This window comes from Periplaneta americana, chromosome 6 (assembly GCF_040183065.1).
Source record: "Periplaneta americana isolate PAMFEO1 chromosome 6, P.americana_PAMFEO1_priV1, whole genome shotgun sequence".
NCBI classification, from domain to species: domain Eukaryota; kingdom Metazoa; phylum Arthropoda; class Insecta; order Blattodea; family Blattidae; genus Periplaneta; species Periplaneta americana.
The window spans coordinates 121,027,683-121,053,181 of NC_091122.1; the positions used below are offsets into that span (position 1 = coordinate 121,027,683).

General features: G+C 33.0%; 1 protein-coding gene across 4 annotated transcripts in view; it reads left to right on the forward strand.

Annotated features, from left to right (window-relative positions):
- Window positions 1–25,499, forward strand: part of Fas3 (fasciclin 3) — a 368,573-nt gene that overhangs the window by 276,893 nt on the left and 66,181 nt on the right. For all 4 annotated transcript variants that reach the window (XM_069828844.1, XM_069828846.1, XM_069828843.1 and 1 more), the window contains 2 exons: window positions 3,953–4,094; window positions 5,492–5,608. In XM_069828844.1, coding sequence (XP_069684945.1) covers window positions 3,953–4,094; window positions 5,492–5,608 — 259 coding nt within the window. The remainder of the gene's footprint in view (window positions 1–3,952; window positions 4,095–5,491; window positions 5,609–25,499) is intronic.

Below are 25,499 nucleotides of genomic sequence, written 5' to 3' on the forward strand. Positions count from 1 at the left end.
TTACACAGTATGAAGACTACAAGAACAACAGCCGGCTGGAAGCATATCTGTGAGGAATTTCATGTAGTTTAAAAATTAACCCCGCTGAAGTCCTTCAGGAAAAAGAAAATTATGATTAATCACGTTTATAATACAAACAGTATGTACATTCAACAACACATTTAAATTTAAATAATTACTTTTTCACCAAATGAATTATGTTTCATGTCGTCTATTTTTTTTTACCATAGTGGACGAAATGGTCAGAGGACGAAAATATAATGGATGAAGCATGAAAATTGACTAAATGGTCAGTGGACAAAACTTAATGGACAAATATATCAGTGGACAAAAGGAAAAGTGGACGAAACGCAGTGGACCAAAGGCCCTATAACTGAATTAAGGCCTACAAAACATTGGCGAGACCATTTCTCCTATATGTCTAGAGAAGCTTGGACCATGCTTAACCAATATGAACACCGAATCACTGCCAATGAAATTAAGGTTTTAAGATTACACAGTACTGAGTTTTGTACTTTCTACAATTTTTATTTACATCATCTTGAAAATTTTACGTCAGTTAGGTATTGCCAAAATACGTGTGCACAATTTTTCTCTAATTTTATATTAAAATATGCCCAGAATTTTTTTTTTAATTTAAAAATAATTTCTGTTTTTAGTAAACACTTATCCGGGCCTCACATAAAGATAATTGTCTAAAACCTTAAAATGAAACTAAGATTCGTATAATGAAATGGTGCATTGGATCTTCCCTGATCAATATACTTAAAAAAAAAAAAAAAAAAAACACTTTTTTTTTTAAATTTCAGCACTCAACATAAAAAAATTACATAAAATTACATCTTTCTTAATAATAATAACCATATGTGTACATGAACTAGGCACAGCATCTGCCATTTATAAGCCAACCATTAAAATTTCAGCTGCTCCCAGACAAATAACCAGTGTCATGTGAAGCTTTGATGTGAACAGGCAGTAAGATGATCACTCTAGTTGGCACAGTTGAATTGAGTGGCTGTGGGGCAGGATTTCTCTTAATAATGCTTCTTTTGCAGTCATTGCTTCAAAATGACAGCCATATAATTTTCTTTGGCATGTAGAAGGTGCTACACATGTGACCAAAACAGGTACAGAATACAGATAATTTGAATGTATAAACACGCTGATCACGGGGTTCATAATAGTTTGTAAATCAGTAACTTAAGAGGATCGAGTCTCTGTTGCTTTTATAAACTTCAAAACTTACAGTTTAAAAAATATGCCTCTTATCCGGCACCAAAGGGACCAGGCTAGTTCCCGATACGAGATTTTGCCGGATAATTGAATAAATACCGGTATATACAAAAAAAAAGTTCGTATTTCATGGTGCCAAATGTTGAAATTGCAGCCACGTGAAGCTTATTTCTCTATCACTTACTCATAACTGAATGAACAGAAAAACTGTGTGGATTTTCCTTATTAAAATGCATCACACAACACAATACACTAATTTTAGGTTCGAATATTCACTGAAAATTAAAGTTCGTGTGTACTTCCTAATGTGGCAACACTGATGGCCCAAACATAACTCAATAAACATAAAAACTGTGTGGTTTTTTTTTTATTAAAACACATCACACAACACAAATAATACACTAATTTTAGCTTCGAACATTCACTGAAAATAAAAGTTCATGCAAACTTCCTAATGTGGCAGAACTGATGGCCCAGACTGTGGCAATGTGGCAGATTTAAACTTTTTTTTTTGGCCTAGCCAAAAGTGCCGTTCTTTTGGTATTGCCAGTTATTTGGGTGCCGGTTACGAGGGATTTTACTGTATGTATGCATGTGTGTATATACGATGTAATGTAATGTATGTATAAATTTTGCAATTAGATTTTTCCCGATTGTACAGGGTCATTAAAATATATAACTGCCATATACAGTGTGAGCATAAATGATTGCCCTAGTTACGAAAATTATTTATGGACTAACGATTTAACATAGAAAATATTTAGGTATACAAGTAGATAGAGAAACTCTCCAAGTTTTTTAACATACCTTATAGGTGCTCGATGTGTGCTCCCCTTGTGACCCTGCAGACATCAAGCCGGTAGTCCAATTCGTCCCATATACGATGAAGTGTATCCATGTTGATTGCAGCGATGGCATTGATGATGCAGTTGCGTAACTCTGGCAGATTTGCCGGTAATGGAGGTACAAAAACAGAGTCTTTAACATATCCCGACAGGTAAAAATCACAGGGTGTTATGTCAGGGGAACGTGGAGGCCAGAACAATAGCTGCATATTGTCTCTGCTCATACGACCAATCCATCTGTTTGGCAATCTGTTGTTCAGGAATTGCCGGATTTCATTGTGGAAGTGAGGCGGAGCACCGTCTTGTTGATAGATAAAATCAACGTTCAACTGTTTCTTGTGGGATGCGTGGCCGACCAGGAGATTTTCCTTTACACAGACATCCTGTGGTCATTAATTGATTGTACCATCGTCTAATGGTCTTGGGGTCTGGTGGATCTTTATGGAATCTTGTTCGAAAATTTCGCTGCACTGTTATGACTGATCTTGTGGAATGAAACTCCAACGCTACAAATGCACGCTCAACACCAGTCGCCATTTCTGTAAACTCAGGTCCTCTACCGGTAAGAAGTGGAATTACGCCGCGCGGATAAATTCAAATAAAACTTTGAGTGATACCTTATTTGGTAATATCAGTACCATTGTTGTATCATTCACGGTTTACCTATAAAAAAATCCCCAAACTAGGGCAATCATTTATGCTCACCGTGTACATGGCATATACATCCTGGGAAATGACAGTGCACTGGCCCATAGTCGTGTTACGCATTCTCCCTACTCTACTCCCTTTGAGGTCTTTGTCCAGTTCTTTATTTAATTTTTCTTTTTTTTTTTTTTGGCATTTTCTTTCTTCTTCCATTTCTTGATTGCTGTATTTCTTCTTTTCTTTTATTTTTTTTCACTTTTCCTTTCTTCCTACATTTCTTGATTTCTTTATTTCTCTTTTTATTCTTTTTTTTAATATTTCCTTCCTTTCTCCATTTCTTAATTTCTCTACTTATGGGTAGTTTGAAAGACAAAGCGTTTCGCACGAATATGCATACATTAAAGGAACTCTAGACTAATACTGAGCATGAAATAAGGAGAATTTCAGTTGATGAGCTTAGACGAGTAAGTGACAACATATTTTCAATCTTGTATACGAGCAGAAGAATGACACTTTCAACATCTTCTGTAAGTTAGATTCCATAATAATTAATTTCTGCTTCTGCCGTTATAGGCAGCATTTTACTGGCTGATGCACGACCTTTATCCCGGAAGTTTGATCTCGTGCTATTGTTTGTTGTTTGGTCAACTGTCCTAAGACAAGTCTAGACCCCACAAGTGACACCAACAAGGCATCACTCATGAGGCAACTAGACCAAGAGTTGATAGGGTAGGGTGGCCATCCTTTTCCCCCTCCATTGTATAATTATATCGCTGACTAGATACATATTACACTAATCAGACTTCAGATGTATACAAACAATTATTGTTTTTCCTCTGACACATATCTTCAAGTGAGATGTACTGCCTGATAATAGAATCTCGTGCTATGACATCCATATATTACTACGACAGTATTTCAATTCTAATCGTAAAAATATGAAATACAGTAAATAAAGAAGTAGGTAATTTCTGTAAGAGCTTATCTACGTAAAATTTACGAATATTTAACATCATCCAGAATGTCTTTCAGTTCAGTACGTACGAGTACATATACACCAATGAGGAGGTTACAGTAAATCGTGTTTACCACACACAGACATTGGCTATGTTCTGTAGCACTGCAGTTTCCTTTATTTTGTCAATAACTTGATAAAACAAACAGGATGGTACATTTACTTCGCTGGAATATAAATGTTATGAATTCACGGTTTGTTTTCTGTTAAACAGGGAAATGGCACGTGGGAAATTCAGCTTCGGATATACCGAGTCACTGCTGAAGATGTGGACAGAAAATACACGTTAAAAGCTACAAATGATGTGGGTACGCAAAGTTACAAAATCATCATTTCAACCAGTACAGAGCCTCAAGGTAAAATTAATCACATATGTTTAAAAAAAATGTTTCAGATTTCACGCATTGATAGAATAACAGTGTGGGGTAATGATCTCAAAATAATAAAGCTATTAAATCTGCGAAAGAGGATAGTAAGAATAATTCGTAATATTTAGAAGACTTGAAATTTTAACTGTACCGCTACCATCTTTGTACCAGTATAGGTATTTTAAGTTGCTTAATGTATGTACAAACAGATACAGTATTAATGAATTCAATACAAATAGTTTAGTGCACAACTACTCAGCTAGGCATAAAAATTATTTTAAAATAGGACAGTATAACTAGGCTACATCACAACAAATAGCAGCTTTGTAGAAATTTATAAAAAAAAACTGTATAATGGTTTACCAGATAGTATTAGACATCTAAAGCTGAGACTTTTTAAAGTAGAAATTAAAAACAAATATATCAGTTGATCATTATATAATATTGAAGATTATTTAACCTCAATATAAAGAATGTATAGTTATTATTGTAATCCTACATGTCCTGTTTATTTTTTATTTGACAATGCCTATTGCATTTATATGTTTCATGGCTGTAAATAAATAAATATATTGTCGAACATAATATTAACGTAAAAGTGTATCATCTTATTGGAAATAGTGTGTTACTGGTACATATATTACTGCCTCACAGAAAGAGGATATTGCAATTTGGCTGCAACGAATTTGATTTTCTGCATGACTTTGTTGTTCTTAAGGAATGGAAAGTAAATGCCTTTTTAACAATAAATTACAATCGAAGTCCAAATGTAATTACATACCACTATTTTCTTCTCACAATCGTAACATAATAACAAATCCTGATCATGTTATCCTATATATTTTTTTAAGTTTATAGTAATTTTATTTAGCTCGATTTACAGTCGAATAAAATACCAGATAGATCTCGGTTTACATCTAGATTCCTTGGGAAATTTACCATATTTTTATCATTTTAATCCTCACAAATTTGTCATGCTCGTAGTTATTGAGTTTACCTATAATAATTTGTTCCAAGCAAGTCTGCTTTTACAAACTGCTTTCCAATCTGGAAGAATTTAAAATCGTGAATTGTAGCTTTATGTTAAATGAAGTTTGTCTGAAGGTATTCCTTTCTTATAGTTGCTAACAAAACAAATGAAAACTTTAATTGCATTTTTCTCGAAAAGTACACAATGTAATATCAACATTCAATAAGTAATATATTAAAAACTATAGCACCTAGAACCATGAATTTTTTTAAATGCTCAGTATTTCATCCTCTTTTGAAGCCACAAAAAAAGAAATGAAATATCCGACTTTAGGTCCCATTTCCTGCAACTAATTACAATTTGGATATATTGTAAGTAAACAAGCTGTCTAACAGTGAGACTTGTACTTAAACAGGATCTCTGGAACTGGGAACAGGCCCCATCATCGGCATTGTGGTGGCGATCCTGATTTTTCTCATCATTGTCTTCATGCTCATCTTCGCCCGTGCAACAGGTCGTTGGTGTTTTTCAGGTATGTACAATTTTATATCAGTGTTTGCTTTTAATTTATTATATTATATCCATTTGTTTCATCTTTGTGTGATATTGTTGCTGACTCTGATCCAAAGTGTGCATATATACAGCAAGACTGTCAAATGTAAAATGTAAAGAAATGTTTTGTATATAATGTTAAAATATTGATACTGATTTCTATCTTCTGGCTTTTAGATTGACATTCTGGCTTTTGAGACACTTATAGCATAAGACTGCATTATATTACCAGGAAATTCGTAGACACACACAAATTATAGAGACTAACAATACATTATTGATAAAGATGTAAATACCGTATTTATCTGTATTTTTAAAGGAAAGGTCTTAAAGAGTATTGATCGCTGAAGATGAAAATTTAAAATAATAAATAAATAAACAAAAGATTGAGAAGAAAATTTGTACCTTCAGTAGCATTCTGATAGAAATATAATATATCACATATAAAACTAGAACAATACAGTTGTCAAAAAACTAAACAATTATGGCTCTGAAAATGAATAATATTAAATTAATTGTAACAAAAATAGATTATTGAGGAAGATCTGAACATTTTTTTTTTTTAAGAATAAATTCATATAAATACTGTAATTAAAGAAGCATGAAGATGCAACACACTGTTGTAGATGACATTTAAACTTAGAAATTAAGGTAATATTAGTGTAAGAAAAAGAGAAGAGAGAAGGAAATAGGAAATTTTGAAATGGATATCTGATTATTTATCAAAGGAGGAAGGAAGTCAAAAAGTACTTGAAAATGGGAATGAATACGATTGTGACAGAAAATAATATGCAGGAACAGTAAGACGCAGACTAGTGTGATGTTGAGGATCAGAAGATATTATTGAAACTAACGTTATATTTTATGTATATATTTATTAATAGATTTTTAAAGAGATAAAATATTGAAACTTATACTTCATTTCTTCAAGTGTCTTGCCTAATGCTCTATAAGTTCCCGCCAATTTATGAGATTTCCGTTAATTAGACTAATGAAGTATTGAATTTTATTAATGTTATTTTGCTGTGGAATTCATAATTTCCGTGTCTGTGGAAGTGATACAGTGTTTTCTCCTTTTCATCAAAATTGGTTATTGTTGCTAGTCATAAAACCAAGAGTTCAGATCTAATTATTGTAGCCATGTAATGGTAAATTGAACTTTAAGCCACTTAAAGTTGATTGTTAAACCTTAAATAATGACAGTAAAGTGGAAATATCCACAGAATATTTGCCCAGATAGTTTTCGTGTATCTCACATCTGTGTTGGCAGTATGTTGTTCAGTCAACTGTCCGAAGACAGGTCTGAAGCTCACAAGTGATACCAACAAGACACCACCACTTATGAGGCAACTAGAACAGGAGATAATGGGGTAGGGTGGCCAGTTCCTTTCCCCCTCCATTGCATACATCGCCAACTACCTACATATTACACTAATCAGACTTCGGATCTTGGCAGTATTTGAATTCATAATCCTGGGATGGAATACCTTTACAGTTTATACTTGAGTCGTATAGTTGTAAAGCAGCTACATCACAATCACATTTTTTTCAAGAAACACAAAAAACATTATAACCTTATTGTATACCGGTAATTAATTTTAAATAGTGGAACTGTTGTAACATTTAGGAATGGGATGGATAGATCTGTACCATATGTAAAATACGAACATTAAAAAATTTATATTTTCCTAAATAATTAGAATTTTATTTTGGATGTATCTGGTTTTGAAACAATATACAAGTATGATGATTTATCTGATTTTGAAATAACACATCAGCATTTATTCAGTTTCACAGCAACATAAGTATTTCTTGACAGTATTATATATTCAAACAACCTAGAAAATGAGGATTTATCCAATTTCACAGTAACACAAACATTTCTTAACAGTATTATATGTTCAAAGAACTTGGATAATGAGGATTTATCCAGCTTCACAGTAACACAAATATTTCTGCACAGTATTTTATGTTCAAAGAACTTAGATAATGAGGATTTATCCAGTTTCACAGTAACACAAATATTTCGTCACAGTATTTTATGTTCAAAGAACTTAGATAATGAGGATTTATCCAGTTTCACAGTACCGGTACCTAACACAAATATTTCTTCACAGTATTTTATGTTCAAAGAACTTAGATAATGAGGATTTATCCAGTTTCACAGTAACACAAATATTTCTTCACAGTATTTTATGTTCAAAGAACTTAGATAATGAGGATTTATCTAGTTTCACAGTACCGGTACCTAACACAAATATTTCTTAACAGCATTTTATGTTCAAACAACTTATATAATGAAGATTTATCCAGTTTCACATTAACTTAGACATTAGACATTAAGAATCATAACCAAAACCCTGCTTTATTTAAGGTGAAACTAAAAAAAAAAAAAACTTAATATCTCACTTTCTACTCTGTAGATGAATTCTTGACATTTCACAGTACTGTATAAATATTTCAATACTATTAAATGGTAAACATATTGCATTGTAAATTATGTTATTAGTATTAAGATATTAATTCTGTATATATTTCATATTTGGATTTTTATATCTTAAACGTAAGAATTGGACATGTTCCTTATTCTATCCTATTAAGCAACTGTAAGAATGTTATGGAACGAATAAATCTATCTATTTTTTTTTTACAAAACCTCAAACACAGAAATCGGGTGTCAGATCGAGAGAATTTGGAGGCCTCGTAATAACTGCACAAGTTGACATCTAATGTTATTCAGATATTAATCATGCATTTCTTCTCCCCAATGAAGTGGCATGCCATCCTGCTACAACATCTTGCCCATGTGGTTTTCCTCTCGCAGCTGTGATATGAAACATAAATATATCACATTTTCTCATGTCGTGTAATGCTTAACATGTTTCATGCAGTGAGGGTGGAGTTTCAGATAATGTTGTGTATGGCTTTCCCATCTCTGCAGGCAGTCATCTAACACTCTTCTTAGGACTTGCTGTCACAGCAGTGCTAACAGCAGCTTCGGTTTCGAGAACACACCTATGTCCACCAATTCGTGGCATGTGAACAGATCCACTTTCTCTAAACGTTTGATATCATAACATTATCGATTTGTAATTTGGGGCTCTGCAAACACCATAATGACGACGGAAACGACCTTGAACTGATGTTACACTTTCAAATTGTGTGAAACAAAAACTCATTTAACTCGGTGCCTTGCAGTAAATGGCATTCAGTCATTACTAAGACATAATCCGATTTATTTTGTTCGTAAAATGAATGAAACAAAACTTCTATGTTTAACATCATATTGAAAATAAAATCACTTTTGTAGCCTATTTCTCTTGCTATAATTTTAATAGCGATTTTATTTTATGTCTTCCCAAATAGATCGAACTGTATTTTAACGACAGTTCCTAGGTTATAAAATAATTCTTATCCATGGTAAAACCTAACGTTCAGTAGCCCTGTCCTAGGGTTGGGAAATCCCTCTGTAATGATGCATAAAGAAATTTCTAGGGAAATTGACGTATTATAAAGGTTAGTATTGCCACTACCCTCCCAAAATGGTTCTGGTGAGATATAAGACATGCAAATGAACTCCAGATGTCTAATTAAAATTAGAAAGATCCGATATTCCCTTCAAAAATATTTTTTTCCAAAACTTAGGAATTCCTTACTTGTTCTCTAAATAAATAAGACGTGACCAATGATGTGCAGAATATGTTAATAAAGTGTTATTAAGTGTAGATGATCCAATTTCACAAATATTAAATTGCAACTGCAACCTGTTTTATTCCAAATACGGGAATAACCGAAAGGGAGGAGAAAACTATAATAAAGTAATTTTCAAACAAATGCTCCAACTCATTTTTAAAGTTTATGTAGAGCAGTGGCGTATGCAGAATTTTGTTAAGAGGAGGGTCATTATTAAAACTGTTTACAATTTACATTATCAGTAGGCCTACTCTAAATTTTGTGTATTATTATTATGTTATGGTATATTTATTAATATTATTATATATTATATTAAAAATATAAACTGTCAAATGCATGAAACATTAAGCGAATATTTCACAATAAAGTCAGAACTCTAACGAATGGATGATTATCGCTCTTAAAATTAGTTTAAAATGGACAATGCACAATATTTAATATCTGCACAGCAGAACTTTCAAAACAACTTTTTCAATACCTTTCACAAGTTAAATTTCATATTGTGCCAGTTTCATTTTATTACAAGGTCTGTACTAGGTGGTAGGTCTCTCTATAATAAAGATAGCATTGTTATAATTCGAACATGCCACAGCACCAAGCACAAGGATTATATTGAAGGTGGAGTGGGAGGACAATATCTTATGTCGATGTAGATTTTGTTTTGTTGACAGTGAAAAATTAGAGAAGGGGAAACGATTGTGCATAAAAAAACATTCAAATTTAAATATGTTATTTTTTTAATAAAAGTTCAAAGGGGTGGTCTAAACCCGGTACCCCCTCCCCCTTGTGTATGCCCTTGATGTAGAGTATCCAGCATCGAGTGGATATCGAGTGTTGAAAAATTGTTTTATCAAATCACTCTATAAAAAACTTGAACTAGTACATTTACTATTTTTTTAAGGTAAGTTGTACCTTACAGTCATATAACAATAAAAGAGTTGGCAACATTGTCACTTTGCCTTTGTCTTTTTCTCTCTCTCTCTTTTTCTCTCTCCCAGTTTCTCTCCATATGTGTTGTTCAAAGAATGAAATTTCTCAATCCCTAGTTCATAGGACCACGATTTATCTCTTCACACCAAGCATACTATTTTATTCTGGAAATTTATTTCTAATAATATATTCGCCATTTCTTGAGAGGTTAAGTTCATGATTCAGTTAAGTACCAGGGCAGGAGATGATGCAAGTTAGTGAACACAATTATTTAGAAATATTGTTGTGCATTGTTTTCATACCAAAGTTGCTTTTATGTTTTACTTTTATACCCAAGTTGCTTTTATGTCTTACTGTTTTGTAATAACAAAAATGTTTGTTTTCTGTGACGTGGATAAGTTTAAAAATATTCGCAATCTTTGAACGAACAGTTGTTCATTTAGTTCAGTTTATTTAATGCTTTCTTAAATTAATGACGTCTTATTGAACTGATATTAAAGTTATATTTTATTACTTCGCCAGAATTTTTCTCACAATTTTGAAGTGTATAAAAATAAGTATAATAATGAACTGCAATACAATTTAAACTTATAAAAATAGTGCATGTAGGGCTTATCACGAATCTTATATTGTATTTATTCATGGTCTGCTTCATTATACAAGGTCGAAAAATAACAAGTTTTCGACTGAAAATATTAGTGTGCCATTTTTATCTGCCACTAGTTTTGTCTCAACCAAACAGTAATTGGAGACTATCCTAACGCAAACCTAGGTTTTAATGACATAATTTAGAACTAAAACTAAAACTAAACTAAACTAAAACTAAACTACTTGTAAAACTACTTGTGTATATACCTTACAGTGCAAATTAATCCGAACAACGTAATTACTTATGCAAAAACACTCAAACGGGATGAAAAAAGGATATAAGACATACCTCAGTAATCTATGTGGCCTCTCTTTTTCCTAATAACAGCTCTGAGACGATTTGGCATGGATTCCACTAATTTCCAACAAATATTCTTCATTTCTTCATCGCGAAACCATACACCAACGAGGGCAGAAATCATCTTCTCCTTTGTAGAACAATCCATTTTTTGCATTCTTCTTTTGCAAATTGACCACAAGTTCTCAATGGGGTTGATGTCGGGTGAGTTGCCTGGCCAGGGGAGTACCTGAATATTCTTCTTGTTGAAGAATTCTGTAGTTTTTCGAGACGTATGGCATGGTGCCAGGTCTTGTTGGAACACACCTCTGCCATCCGGAAATGATTTTTGCAGCTGGGGTACGATTCTGGTTTCCAATAAGTGAATATATTTGTCAGAATTCATCATTCCCTTGATAGGTATTAATGCTCCAGGCCCTTCATGTGTAAAACAACCCCAAAACATTACTTTAGGGGAGTATTTGGGTGCTTGTTGGAGATGAGCTGCTGTTACTTTTTCGGATCCTTTCCGTACATAAGAAACACGGTGGCCATCGACCTCGAAATGAGACTCATCGGAAAAAAGTACATTCTTCCAGTCATTCACTGTCCAGTGTTGATGTAATTTTGCCCACATTAAGCGTTGTTTGCACATAACAAGGGTTAGCAGTTGCTTCTTAATAGGCTTACGAGCCCTTCGTCCAGCTTCCAAAAGCCTACGCCGCACTGTTGTGACGTGAATATTCGCCCCAGTGGTAGCCATTAACTCGCGGGTTAAGTCGACAGCAGTTAGTCTAGGATTTAATTTACTTTTCCTGACAATTAAACGATCATCTGCAAGTGAAGTCTTCCTTTTCCGGCCACAGTTTCCTTTTTTCTGGGGTGTGATGGATCCAGTCTCCCTGTATCATTTTATGATCGAATTAACAGTAGCCAAACCGATGTGACATTCTGCAGCAATTTGCCTCTGTGTCATAGAAGAATGCTCTGCTAATGTTACAATTTTAGACCGTTTTCGTGGAGTTGTATCCATTTGTGAAGACGACAGAATGTACACAGGATTGCAGTATTAAGTCTTCAACACAACTGAAATGCTTATAAGTACAAAACGACAGGCAAAATGTCACATATTATAAAAAAAATAATGACAGACCATCAACAATGGAATTACACGTACTACAGATGTCAATTAAAGCGGTTTGAGCAGCTGTGAGGCCAACAATGACAGAAAATGTAAAAATATGTCGTGTTGGGATTAATTTGCACGGTACTGTATAATATATGAATGGGTGAGAATAATATAATCCTAAGCCACACAGACAAAAATTTTACAGGAGAGTGTATTGAAAGTTTAGAGTCCAGTGCTATTAGGTGCAGTATCATGATTTCTTCATCGTATACTTATATCATTTGTCGAGTAAATTTTATAATATAGTGCGGTAGCTTCCCCATATGTGTAAGAAATGAACTCGCTCTGAAAACCATTCTTGTTATAAGTGTGGCTTTGGACTGTCTCATTCTCGCCCTTCATATTCATTCATTCAATTCATTCATTCATTCATTCAATTCATTCATTCATTCATTCATTTATAGTTTTCTGCCCAAAGGCAGGTTTTTCACTGCAAACCCAGTAGGTATTCTGCAATCTTCCGTATTTTCTGCTTTCCTCTTAGTCTCTGCATGTGATCCATATTAGATTTTAATGCTATTACCAGCGAATAATGAATCGATATTTATATTCTGAGATGGAAGGACAGTTGGAAGAAGAGCAGTTTGGCTTCAGAAAAGGAAAAGGTACAAGGAATGCAATCGGACTACTACGAACAATCGGCGAAAGATACCTAGAGAAAAATAAAGAAGTATATGTAGCATTTGTGGACCTAGAAAAGGCGTTTGACAGAGTGGATTGGAACAAACTGATGGACATCCTGAAGAAAATAGGTGTGGATTGGAAAGACAGGCGGCTGTTCAGTAACCTATATATGAAACAACGAGTCAAAGTCAGGATAGAAGAAGAAATTTCTGAAGGAAGTGAAATAGGGAGAGGAATACGACAAGGATGCCCTTTATCATCTATCCTGTTCAACATCTACTTGGAGGATTTAGTGAAGAACTATTTTCAGAACATAGGAGGGGTAAAAGTAGGAGGAAGAAGAATAAAGTGCATAAGATTTGCTGATGATATGGCGTTGTTAGCATAAGAGGAGATGATACTAAGGGATATGCTACTGGAGCTAAATGACAGCTGTGAACAGTATGGAATGAAGATATATTGTATGAAGATAAATACAAGGAAGAATCTTGGGACTCCGGTGCCTCTTATGCAGATCTATTGGCGTCTGTCTCCACTAATATCTACTAAACTTCGGAAAACCCATTAGAAATACCCACCATAGTAGACGATCGATAATGGTGTTCTATTTTTATAGGCAGAGAAAAAAGGGGAATTATGGAGTGTGTTGGTAGAAAGACGAAAAAAAGGGGGGCAAATTCCGAGAAACCCTTTCACTCCAAATACAATTCTTCCATTGCTGAGATCTGAACTCTGGTTCACATTAAATGTGAAAATTTAAATTTTGTCGTAAGCCAGTACCCTACTAACTGAGGTACACATACAGAAACCTGTGTTAGGCTACTGAATTACCCTATATTTAGATGCTATTGCGATTACCGCAATACAATGCAGAACTATGGTGTTTTCATTCTCGGGACTCAATTTTCGGTTCTTGTATATTAATGTAGACTACGCTTCTGTTCTAAGAAAAAGGTATCACAGAGGTTTGGCTCTACTTACATATATTGCAGATCAAACAAATGTATATTAATTAACATGAATTCATATAGACATTCATTTCATAATTGTGTCACACCAAAACTTGCATAGTTTCTTGAATTCTTACTGTGATATAATTTAACGAAATAATTTGTCAGTATATTCTTTAAGAATTATTTAGAATAAAAAAGTAAAGAAAGGAAAGTAATATCTAAACATGTTTTAATCTACCTAATAAATGCTATGGTCTGTGTCAAATCATTTGTTATCTTATGTCCCAAAATTTTATTACGATATTGTCACTGGTTGCTAGAAATTCAGAATTTCTTATGTGATCTACATAAAATTCCCGGTCTTGTCTCGCTGCCACCAGTTCCATCATTGTATATCCATTTCTTCAAGTTCAGCACATATAACACACATATTTGAGACATTAAACTTTCCAATCTCTATGTTTTGCAAAACAATGCAATTCAGTGACTTTGTTGGTATAATAAGAAGTTAAATGTTAATCCTGTAGAGAGTCCCTCTGTTTGAATTTCCTCCATTTTTTTAAGAGTTTTGATTTTGAATTTTTCTCAGATTTTAAACTGATCGAAAGTTATAGTTATATAATGTAAAAATTTTATTCATTTCTATTCATGGAACTTTATTTTCATTTTTTTTCAGCATATCTACAATTTTCCTTATCTAATATAATTATTATTTAATATTTATAGATGTGTGTATTGTTTAGTTGCGAAAATTATTTATATTTCGTACATGTATAGTACTGGTATTTAAAATACCGTACAATTAAAATACAATCTAATCTGAACATAGAACTGCTTGTACCCTTACTTTATTGTCGCTTGGGTAAAAAAATTATTTAACGAATCAATTATAATACCCAGTGGAATTTGAAAGTTCATTGTAATAAACTTAATTATAGATTAAGATGAGTATACTGCCAATAGAAAGTCTGATGAGAATGTAACATGGGGTTAATGCAGTGACAATATATAATCATATAAGGTAATATTTGTATATCTTCCAGAGAGTCTTAGAAAAATGTGATTTTTATACAGCCAAATTAACAGAACAGGAATTCATTGAATTCTCAGTTGAGCATATCAGGAAATAGAGGCGGCTCTAAACTAAAGATGGCTGCCTTATGTCTCTTACGCAAATTATATAGCCTATGTAATAATGTCTTCCATATCTGACATACTGCCAGCCTACTAGAATTCATTGAATTCTCAGTTAAGCTTATCAGGAAACAGAGGCGGTTCTACAGTAAAGCAAATAATAAGATGGTTGCCTTAGGCTTCTTGCGCAAATTATACATAATGGCTCTCAAGTTTTTAGGCAATATAAGCAACACTACAGGAAGCTGGCAGTTTCAAACCTTTTGCGTGAATTGTACGTGATAATGCCTTCCTTAACCAAGTATTTCTTCGTACAAGTACTGCTATGTGAAATTGTCAGTTTTGAAAATACTTGAAACAAGAAAATTTATTACTCAAAATTTTTCTGGATTTTCATTAATTGTTTGCAATATTTAATCTCTTATGAAGATTAATCTAAAGAACTGACACTCTTGTCGTTTCTCGGCACTACAGTCTGGCAAACAGATTGCCAGCTGTCTTGGATAGCACTCTTTTCGTCGCACGTTACTAGAGTGTGGCAAGTGACCATTAGCATAACCAGTGAATTATTTATTTAAATTGAGAGAATCTTACCTGAATTACAGAACAGTTACTCAAAATGTCCTCCATCATGTTCTGTATACATGGTGCTCGTTTGCAGGTTCTAATCCTGTTTGAGCTGAGCTACTGTAAGGCGAATATCGGGCAATCCATGGCAAATTCCCGGTCTTGTCTCGCTGCCACCAGTTCCATCATTTTTAGGTAGCATCATAATTGACTAAGTGTCGTTAAATAACCGATTTAAGTTTGACTTAAAATTGCATTCTTACTCTGAATAGTACTAAATATATAAATGAGTTGAAATTACGTAACTTTACAACCTATCCAATGATTATACTTATGAGCCTCATATAGTAACTTCAGTCCTAAGTTTTGCAAGCTTTAGAGCCGTGTCTGTCTGTCTAGGAGCATTAATATCGGCCAACATTTCATGCAGAACCTAAGAGATCTCCTTACGGAAATGCATTATGTTTGTAAATGTTGGTTTGTGTAAGATTGTCTATGAGAAATAGCCTATTACAGTTAACAAGTTTAAAATGTTGTGCACACTGCAATAATGTCTGTACATTTCCTCACAACAATAAGGGAATTGTAAGGCACAACTAAGAATTTTATTGAAGTTGCCATTAAATACAAATTTATTTTTATATTTTCAAGTAAATTACATTAATAGTTAACATCAAGCACAAAAAAAAAAAATACACATCGCACTGTAATCTGTACAAATAACAATATTACATGCATAATGAAGAAATCTCAATATAAACAATTTCATTTATAGATTTAGTTAGTATTAGGGCATGGATACGTATCCAAAAACAAATACTGAAATAGACACTATAAATATGCAATTACAATCAATGTAATTGTAAAGAGATAAAATGCCAATTAATTTACTCTATTTTCTGCTCGTGTATTAAGTAATGAAAGTGATAAATTTTTAGATGGAACTTGGAAGATTTTATATGATAATTTTTTTATTTTTTTTTTTATGCAGAGAGAACCAAACAAGACTTTACGGAATTTTAGCGCGTCGTTGATACTAGGTTACCGAGATCTGGACGGTGCATCTCTCACATTCATTTCAGTCATCCCACGGAAGGATTGCGGCAAGATAAATTAAAGAATTTAAGATAAATTAAATTAAATTTTTTCGGCAACGTAAGACACAAATAAGCAAGTTGAAGATAAATTAGAAGATAAATTCTCTTTCCCGGTTTTACCTGAATGTTACAGGAACTGCTGAAAGTGATGCTCGTTTTGGGCCAAGCACTTCTGGCATGTACGAAGAAAACCAGGTGGCCCGGGTTCGATTCCCGGTCGGGACAAGTTACCTGGTTGAGGTTTTTTCCGGGATTTTCCCTCAACCCAATATGAGCAAATGCTGGGTAACTTTCGGTGTTGGACCCCGGATTCATTTCACCGGCATTATCATCTTCATCTCATTCAGATGCTAAATAACCTAAGATGTTGATAAAGCGTCGTAAAATAACCAACTAAAATAAATCTACGAAGAAAGTTTCGTGACACTCATTGAAATTCTTCTTGCGTAATTTCATTTATCACTCTCCGGATGTCGTTCTTAAGAAAATTAGTGAAAAGGCATTAAAAATTACATAATCAAACTATTACGGACAAATTGAAAACAAAGTAGGTAGATACAAAAAAAGCTTTCTTTTTAATGACAGCAGCTAATTGTCATGTAAGAATAATTTTGAAGAAAGATTAGTAAACATGAGGTATACTTTAAGATTCTAAATTTTGCATTACTGTACACATATTGTCAAAAATATTGAACACTAATTTCTAATATATGTTTATATGTATGGTATTGTACGTACTTCAATGATATAATAAAATACATTGAAGTCAGGGTTACGAAAACATATTTTGAAATATTAAGCTGTGTTCTTTTTTATTAAGTTGTTAATGGCATAGCATAAATTGGACAAGAAATAAACATTTACTTTATTGTATAAAAATATAATTTTGATTTTAGAGTAAATGGTGCTAAATACATTTCTCTAGCCAATAATAGTTCAGTAACAAAATGATGCACGATTTCTTCTAAATGTATAGCAGTATGGTCCAACTTGTAAAGACCCGCAGCTGGTTCAATTCTACTTTTATTTTCATGTTTTTGGAGTAATGAAAATGTCTTGATGCTCATTTTGAAAATTTCAGATATTATTAATAATTACTAACATTCAGTCATTGTAAGCCTGAAATGAAACGTAAAAGGAATTATTATGACATGCGTGATGAAATCAGTGTCACTAAAATGCTTTTCACGCGACGTAGTTCATATGTCTCATCTTCTTCGTGGCTACAAAATTTTGTCAGGGCATAACTAACAGCGACTGAGTCTTAACATTACAACTAGACAAAGTTGCTTAAGCGCAAGTAGTGTGTATTGTTCTGGGTGCCTCAAAAGTCGCGCCCTCCATGAACCAAGTGGCATGGAAAGAGGTATAGGACTTGAGTACAAGGTACAGTTGCAATAAATTGGGAGAATCTGCTTAAGTAAAGGGACAAAAGAGGCCTGAGGGACATTGTCTCAACATTGCTCATTTTAATTTATTAATTTATTAAAGTACAAAGTAATAGTGTTGTTATATCCTTAAATGAGGGACATGTACATATTATGAATACACTAGACTTGCTCTGTGTGTTTTTCCTCTTGTGTAATGCATATACCTAATACAATACTTTAAAAAAAATCACAGCAACTCATTTATTTGTAGAGAAAACCTGCACGTCCCTCCTTGTGCTTTGCGAACAACAAATAAAACAATGAATTCAGCCACCACCGTAGCTCGGTCGGCTAAGGAACTTGCCTGCCGATCCAGAGTTGTGCACGGACATGGTTTCGATTCCCACTTGATTACCTGGTTGGGTTTTTTCCGAGGTTTTTCCCAATCATAAGGCAGATGTCAGGTAATCTATGGTGAATCATCTTTCTCATCTTGCCAAACATCATCTCACTATCACAAATTCCATCGATGCTGAATAACCTCGTAGTTGATATAGCATCGTTAAACAATCAAGTAAAAAAAAAAAAAACAAACAAACAAAGAATTCATTTTTTCACACCCACACAATCACTGAAACTTTTCATATAATATACATCTGAATTAAAATTTCTATTAAACGATTTACTCTTTGCTTTAATTAACACATTCTGAAATTTCAATTAGTCTGCCATGTCGCTTAATCTCAGATTTTTCTTCCAAAATGCGAGCTGAAAACAGCTGTTCTAATAAACGCTGTACATTATTCATCTTTATTAACTAAAATACGAAAGTCAGCTTCACAACATACTAGTCAGTACTAATAATATAATTAAATAGTTGTAAGTGAATATCTCTACTCACGCAAACGAATCTCACAGGAGTTTTAATCATAAAGAATCAGAACCGGAAAGGAAATACTTGAAGTACTTTAAGTTGGTAGATAATTACACCACCAAGATAAATTGAAGGAAAACCTGTTTCTCTCATCAGAACAAAAACAGTCGAGAGTGTTGTTTTCATCTCTGTCATTCACTGTCATCCCTCAGCCCTTAATCTGGCTGATAGCTACTGCCCCCTGTCTTTTATGTTGAAAATTTGGAATTTCGTTTACCAACAACTCTTAAACTGCGGTAGAAAAACCTCCCCTCATCTCTTTCCCCAGCAATGGTCTCAAGATTTATCCTGTTTCCATAAGTAATACAGTATGTTGGTTTACTCCAGCGTCAATGATGAGGCTGCTACAAACAATTCGCGCGATTCTCCAAAGCAAAGTAATCATATTCCTATGATCTACTAGATAGAACTAAAATAATCCATGTTGGATCTTTCGTACACTACTTTTAACACTTGAATATAAATAATTGATTAAATGGCGATCTTATTCGTGTTAATTATGTAAGCATGTGCGGCTTACAGCTGTTTCGGTGCTATTCGACACCATCCTCAGAGCCTACTAGCTCTCTTGAACTCTTATTTTGGTTGTAGCATAATTTGTTAAATTAAAACTCTCTAAACTATTAGACGCAAGGCAAACTAACAACTTTCTTGGAGAAAATAAAATTAATTTATATTGTAGTTTGTTTTTTTTTTCGGTGTCGTGTATTTTATTTCAATATCCATAGCATGCTTAATAATGCATTGTTATTGTGATGTCCTACATACTAGCTAGTCATCAATGTAACCGTTCAGGTCCCTGAATGAAATGATGCACAATTACTGTTGGAAATAACAGAGGAAAATAAACACAAAAACTTGGAATACTATGTAACTTAACCTTATTTGTGTATTTAAACTGTGAAGTAATGTTTACTTTTGGACGAAATTTACATACTTTCACTTAATTTTTACATCAGTATAACACAGAATAAACATTTCAATGGGGGAATTTATGTCAGACTTCAGAAAATAAATTCTGAAAATCTTGAATTGTGAAAGATTTGATTTTATTTCAGTGGTTTTCCAAAAAACACCTCCTTCAATAACAATTGAAATTCACAGTATGCTGTGATGTAGGACTGCATTGAAGCACTTCCACATGGCCGATATGTTGTGATTTCTGCCCTGGAGCTCCACTGAAAGTCAGTAATAAATACTCGGATCGGTGTGAAGGTGAGCTCAGGCAATGCATAGTGACTCCGAAGCCTAAACTTGCAAATCGTGGCCCTGTTCCATATTTGTAGCTTTTCTGTAGGTTTACTAATGTTCATTTTGCTAATCTGTGTTATGTTGGAATTTTTCTGTGGATAAATGAAAGCAGAAAGCATTCCATAGTACGAATGCAAGATGCGTGTCTTTCTTTGTTGGACCATGCTGACCTAACCATAAAGGAAGGAAAGTACATACGTACTTATAAATTCTCAAATCGCAGTTTCTTAATTCATTCTTCTTAGTTTTCTGTTAGTCATAACTACACTGCGGAAGTTTATGCATTAAAAAATCAGAAAATATATATGAAATTATGTACCGGTACTTAAAATTGCTGAAATATTCCCTCTAAATCAATTACATGCAGTGAGGGAAGTGGGAAAAAAACCAGAGGCGGTATGCATACCTCGATGTAAAAAAGGCATATTCCCTTCCTTATAACATACACATACGTGATGTATACACTAAATTGTTTCTTGCAATCAGTAACGCGAATTTTTTAAGCTTAACACATTAAATTTCTTATTAAAATAATTTCAAGTTACTTTAGTTGTTTGCTAAATTATTTTGCAGTGTCCATTGAGACTTATCATTTAAAATAATGTTAAAGCTTCAAAGTGCCTTACTTAATTATTAATAAAAAGTGCAACAACAACAAAAATGACACAGTAGCTAAATTGACAACAATGGCCACCACAAGCTACAGACCAGAGCCTTCTATACTTGTAAGCATTCCAAGGGTTGACTTACCAAATAAGCGTGTCTAAATACACGTTGACTACAGTTCCTGAAAGCTGTGGTTTAGATTTACGAAGCAAACAGGTAGTACTGTTTGTCGTGAAGAAATGTATAAACAAATTTTTATGGATCACATTTTTTCATGACAGTATGTCATTTTTCACTAATGGTATGTCTTCTGGCCATAGAAAGCAATGGCGGTATTCCATACTGGTGCATACCGTCTCACTTCCCTCACTGATTACATGCGGTAAAAATTACTGTTTAGCCGAAGTATTTGAGTTGCTACTTTTTCTACCAAATATAAGGGTTATTTACGACACAAGTGTTAAAAGTAACATTTATTGTGTTTGTGAAACGAGGTCGTAGGCTGAGTGAAGCAAGCCGTATGAACAAAAAACAATTTTTAACATGTGTGTCGTACACTAGTTTTAGACAGCTCTTTGTCCATGCTGGTATATGTAAAGACAACTCTCATGGCTTTTCCACTGCTAAATCCCCATTCATTTTAATATTGGAACTTCAATACGTTACAACCAAATGTTGTTATAGGCTTATAGATCAGTAATAGAGCATTAGATTGCTAATTGAGAGGTCCTTGGTTCAAATCTGGGTGCCTCCTAATTTGTATAATTTAATTTAATTTTTAATTAAATAATTGATATAATTATCAGTTAAATAGTTGTTGAAACAATTATCTAATTTGTGTAAAATTTCTTAACCAAAAACAACAATTTTTAAAAGCAATTATTTGAACCGCTTTAATAATCAATTGTGATTGCTGTCATGTGACATCTAGTGAGAAACAATTGACAATCGACGCAAACAGTTGAATGTCAGTGTTAAAAACATTTTTCACGTGCTACTGTATAATAGTCAATTTTTAACACGCTTGCCTATAAAGCATTTGGAGTTTATAAAATATCATTGGATATATATGCGTCTTCCTAATGGACATTCTTCCTCTATAACTATAACTATACTATAACTAAAATAAGTTATTTACATATTTTCTAACATATATACTAGGTGACCATTTTTTTATGTGCAACATAAACAGCGGTGCTGCAATCTTATGTCGTTACACTTTGGGAAAGAAAAAGACATAGTCTATGACTAAAATAAAAGAGTGATCATACTGCACAGCTCTATAGCATTAAAAGATCTACTTTTACGAATGGCTGTGACAAAATATTATATAAATAATGTAATAATGGCTATATTGAAATGGTAACATAGAGTAATAGTAATGGTAAAAATATGAGAAAATATGAGAACTATAAAATAAACCAATAAAAATATTTCCGGAAACTGATAACAGAAACTATGGCATAGTACTTCGATTAGAAAAAAATCAGATTATAAACCAAATGAAAAATAAAAATTATAAGAAACTACCTATTTCTTTTCAGTTCAAAAACTCACTTGTTTTTACATATTTGACAATATACCTCTTCACCATTGCTAGAGAAACATTACTTTTCATCTTTCATGTTCCATTTCGATAATTAATTTTTTCTAATTGGTTTTTGTTTCTACATTTTAAAGATTCATTCACCGAAAATTGTTTATTAATCTCACTTTAACGTGTTTTAATATAAGGTAAAATAGAAATTATACGTTTATCCAAGCATATTAACCCTGCTATTGTTGTTAACGCAATGATGAAATGAATAAAGAGGGTGTTGAAGCGATACCGGTAATAAATTTTTTTCACGATCGTGTTTTTTGTTGTATTTATAGCTATTGTTAACCTTGAAAGTTAGAATTCCCACACAAACTTGTTGCTAGGGAAACCATTCTTCATAATATAAAACTATACTGAAATAGACCAATTACAATGCACTTATTGTTACTTAGTTACCATTACAGTATAGTTTTCGAAGGCTTTGGAATAATATTGCTCTAAATTTTCAATGCAAAATATATTGTGTTTGCAATTTTAAAAATATGTTCATACAAAAAATGTACAATATACGTTTATGAAGTGCATTTCAAAATCTCGGAAATTGAAAAACTCGCTCTGCTCGTTTTTCATGCTTTTCCTCGATTATGTAAAAAGCACTTCCCAACATTTTAATGTAATATGCTATTTAAGTATGCAGATTTTACACGAGTTACTTATAAATAACCAAGATTTCAGCGAGTCAAATTACAGTGTTGTTAATAGGAAGCTTAACAATTAAGTTAAATTGGATAGTTTAAGTTTAAAACACATTCATCTTCCATATAATACTGTTTTAAAGTAATGAAATAACTGTTTCTCATAATGTAAAAATTGATAAAACGACGAAAATGCTCAATATATGCTCTTAAATATACAAAATAAAATGTGTTTTTTTTTTTTGGAAAAAAAAAAAACTGAAAAAATGCAAAATAAACCTGGCTTCATTCGAACCTGTAAGACTTGATGAGGAAAGATATACAATACTAAAGATATATGCACATTCAATAAAAGGATGCATTTGCACAAACTTCCGCAGTCTAGTTATAACAATGCCAACTACAATCTACTCCAATGTTGGTAGTCATATCCCCGTTTTGATCATTCTTCTTAAACTTACTACCAGTCGCCTACATTTAAAAATATGATTTTCTATTTCTTATTACTATTAAAGTCAAAGTTTTCGGTTATTTCTTTTCAAATGTATTTATCACTCTATAAACTTATTTCGTATAGTCAATGATTACGAAATTAGAAACTTAGCAATTGAACTGATCAAGTGAGGAACTGAGTAACTCGTTTTAACGCATTTTCAGCAGTTACAAGGAGAAAATCTTTATTTTTTTATTCACAAACATTAGCCTTCTTCTTTCCAGATTCGTAGCAACGTAACCTAACAACAATTTATTTTGAGAAATGTGAGTAAGAAATCTCATAGAGATGGGTTATCAGCCGACCATATGTCAGATATGTCATGCAGGTATTCTTCTCCTCTGATTCTGAAGCTCACTTACCTATCACGTACCCTGAACCTTTACTATGTGCTGTTCAAGGAATTATTTGGACCTGAGTCTCACATAATAACAGAGGCTTCCATTATCTGAGAAGATCTAACTCCTAAGAATATACCGGTACCATCTAGTTATTTTGCTTCAATGTATTTATCTACGGCACTGGATAATGGCCTAAAGACAAATAATAAACAAAACAAAAGTAGACTTTATTCAAAGAACCGAAAGGAAATTCTTAGAATGGGAACTTGATTCAAAATAAAGAGGAATGCAAGAGGCTTTCAGCATAATATATGTTGTTGTTGTTTAATCAACTGTCTGAAGACAGGTTTGAGCCTCATAAGTGACATCACTCATGAGACAACTAAGCCAGGTAATAATGGAGAAGGGTGGTCAGTTCCTTCCCCCTCTCCATTGCATACGTCACTGATTAGTTACAATTTACACTAATTAGACTTCATATTAATACAAACAATTGTTCTTCCTCTGACACATATCACCAAATGAGATGTACTGTGTGATAATTAGAGGCAGTCAAAATTCTTGAATAAAAGGGGCTAAAATTCTTGGTTAAAAAGGATAAAATTTCTTGAGTAAACCTGAAATTTTCACCCTGTTTTATTAAATTATTATGTTGCTTAAGATAATTGACAATTATAATTATATATTCAAAGTTTTACGTTGACAACAATTCTAAGATACTTAACATTATTTAACATTCAAATTTGTACACAGACAACAGTTCTAAGTTTGTAATTGTAAGGTTTCTTCTTCTATTTGTTAGCACACACGAGAACTGTGAAAAAAAAACGTTCACAGTCAACATTAGAAACTGGAATCCATATAGCTTTGGAGTGCCCCGTCCACAAAATCACTGTGATCTTCATGTAACGAAACCTTCTCGCACTCAAAGTCCAGGACTATTTTTAACTATGTCCTTCAGTTCACTGTATGCATGTACTGCTACATCAGGTGATAGATTCTTTAAGGTTGGCACCTGATCAAACTGCTCTCAGTTGCATCAAACAGTCTACGAACCATTTCAACTCACACCATCTAGCGCCAGCATTCCAAATCTTGTGCATTTTTCAAACAGAACTTCTAAAATTTCCAAATTCAGATAATGTATTTATTAATTGCTGAAAAATTGCATCTTTTCGCGAATAACGACAGAAAATATGCTAAATTCGCGAGTCATAGGATTTTTGCGATTTTTCACGAGTTGAAACGTGTAATTATAGTAAATGATATCCTTTATGTGAACCATGTTTTAAACTATGTTTATTTGGTTTTTAGGTTTTTCGCGATTTCCCGAGTCACGAATTCTGACTGTCTTTAGTGATAATAGGTGTACTTAACGGCCAGAACCTTAATCAGAGGTGATATATATATATATATATATATATATATATATATATATATATATATATGTTAACAAAATAAAAACAAATTCTAGGAATGACACTAAGAGTTATCAGGCCTACTCCATGATTGAAGAAGATTAATGCATT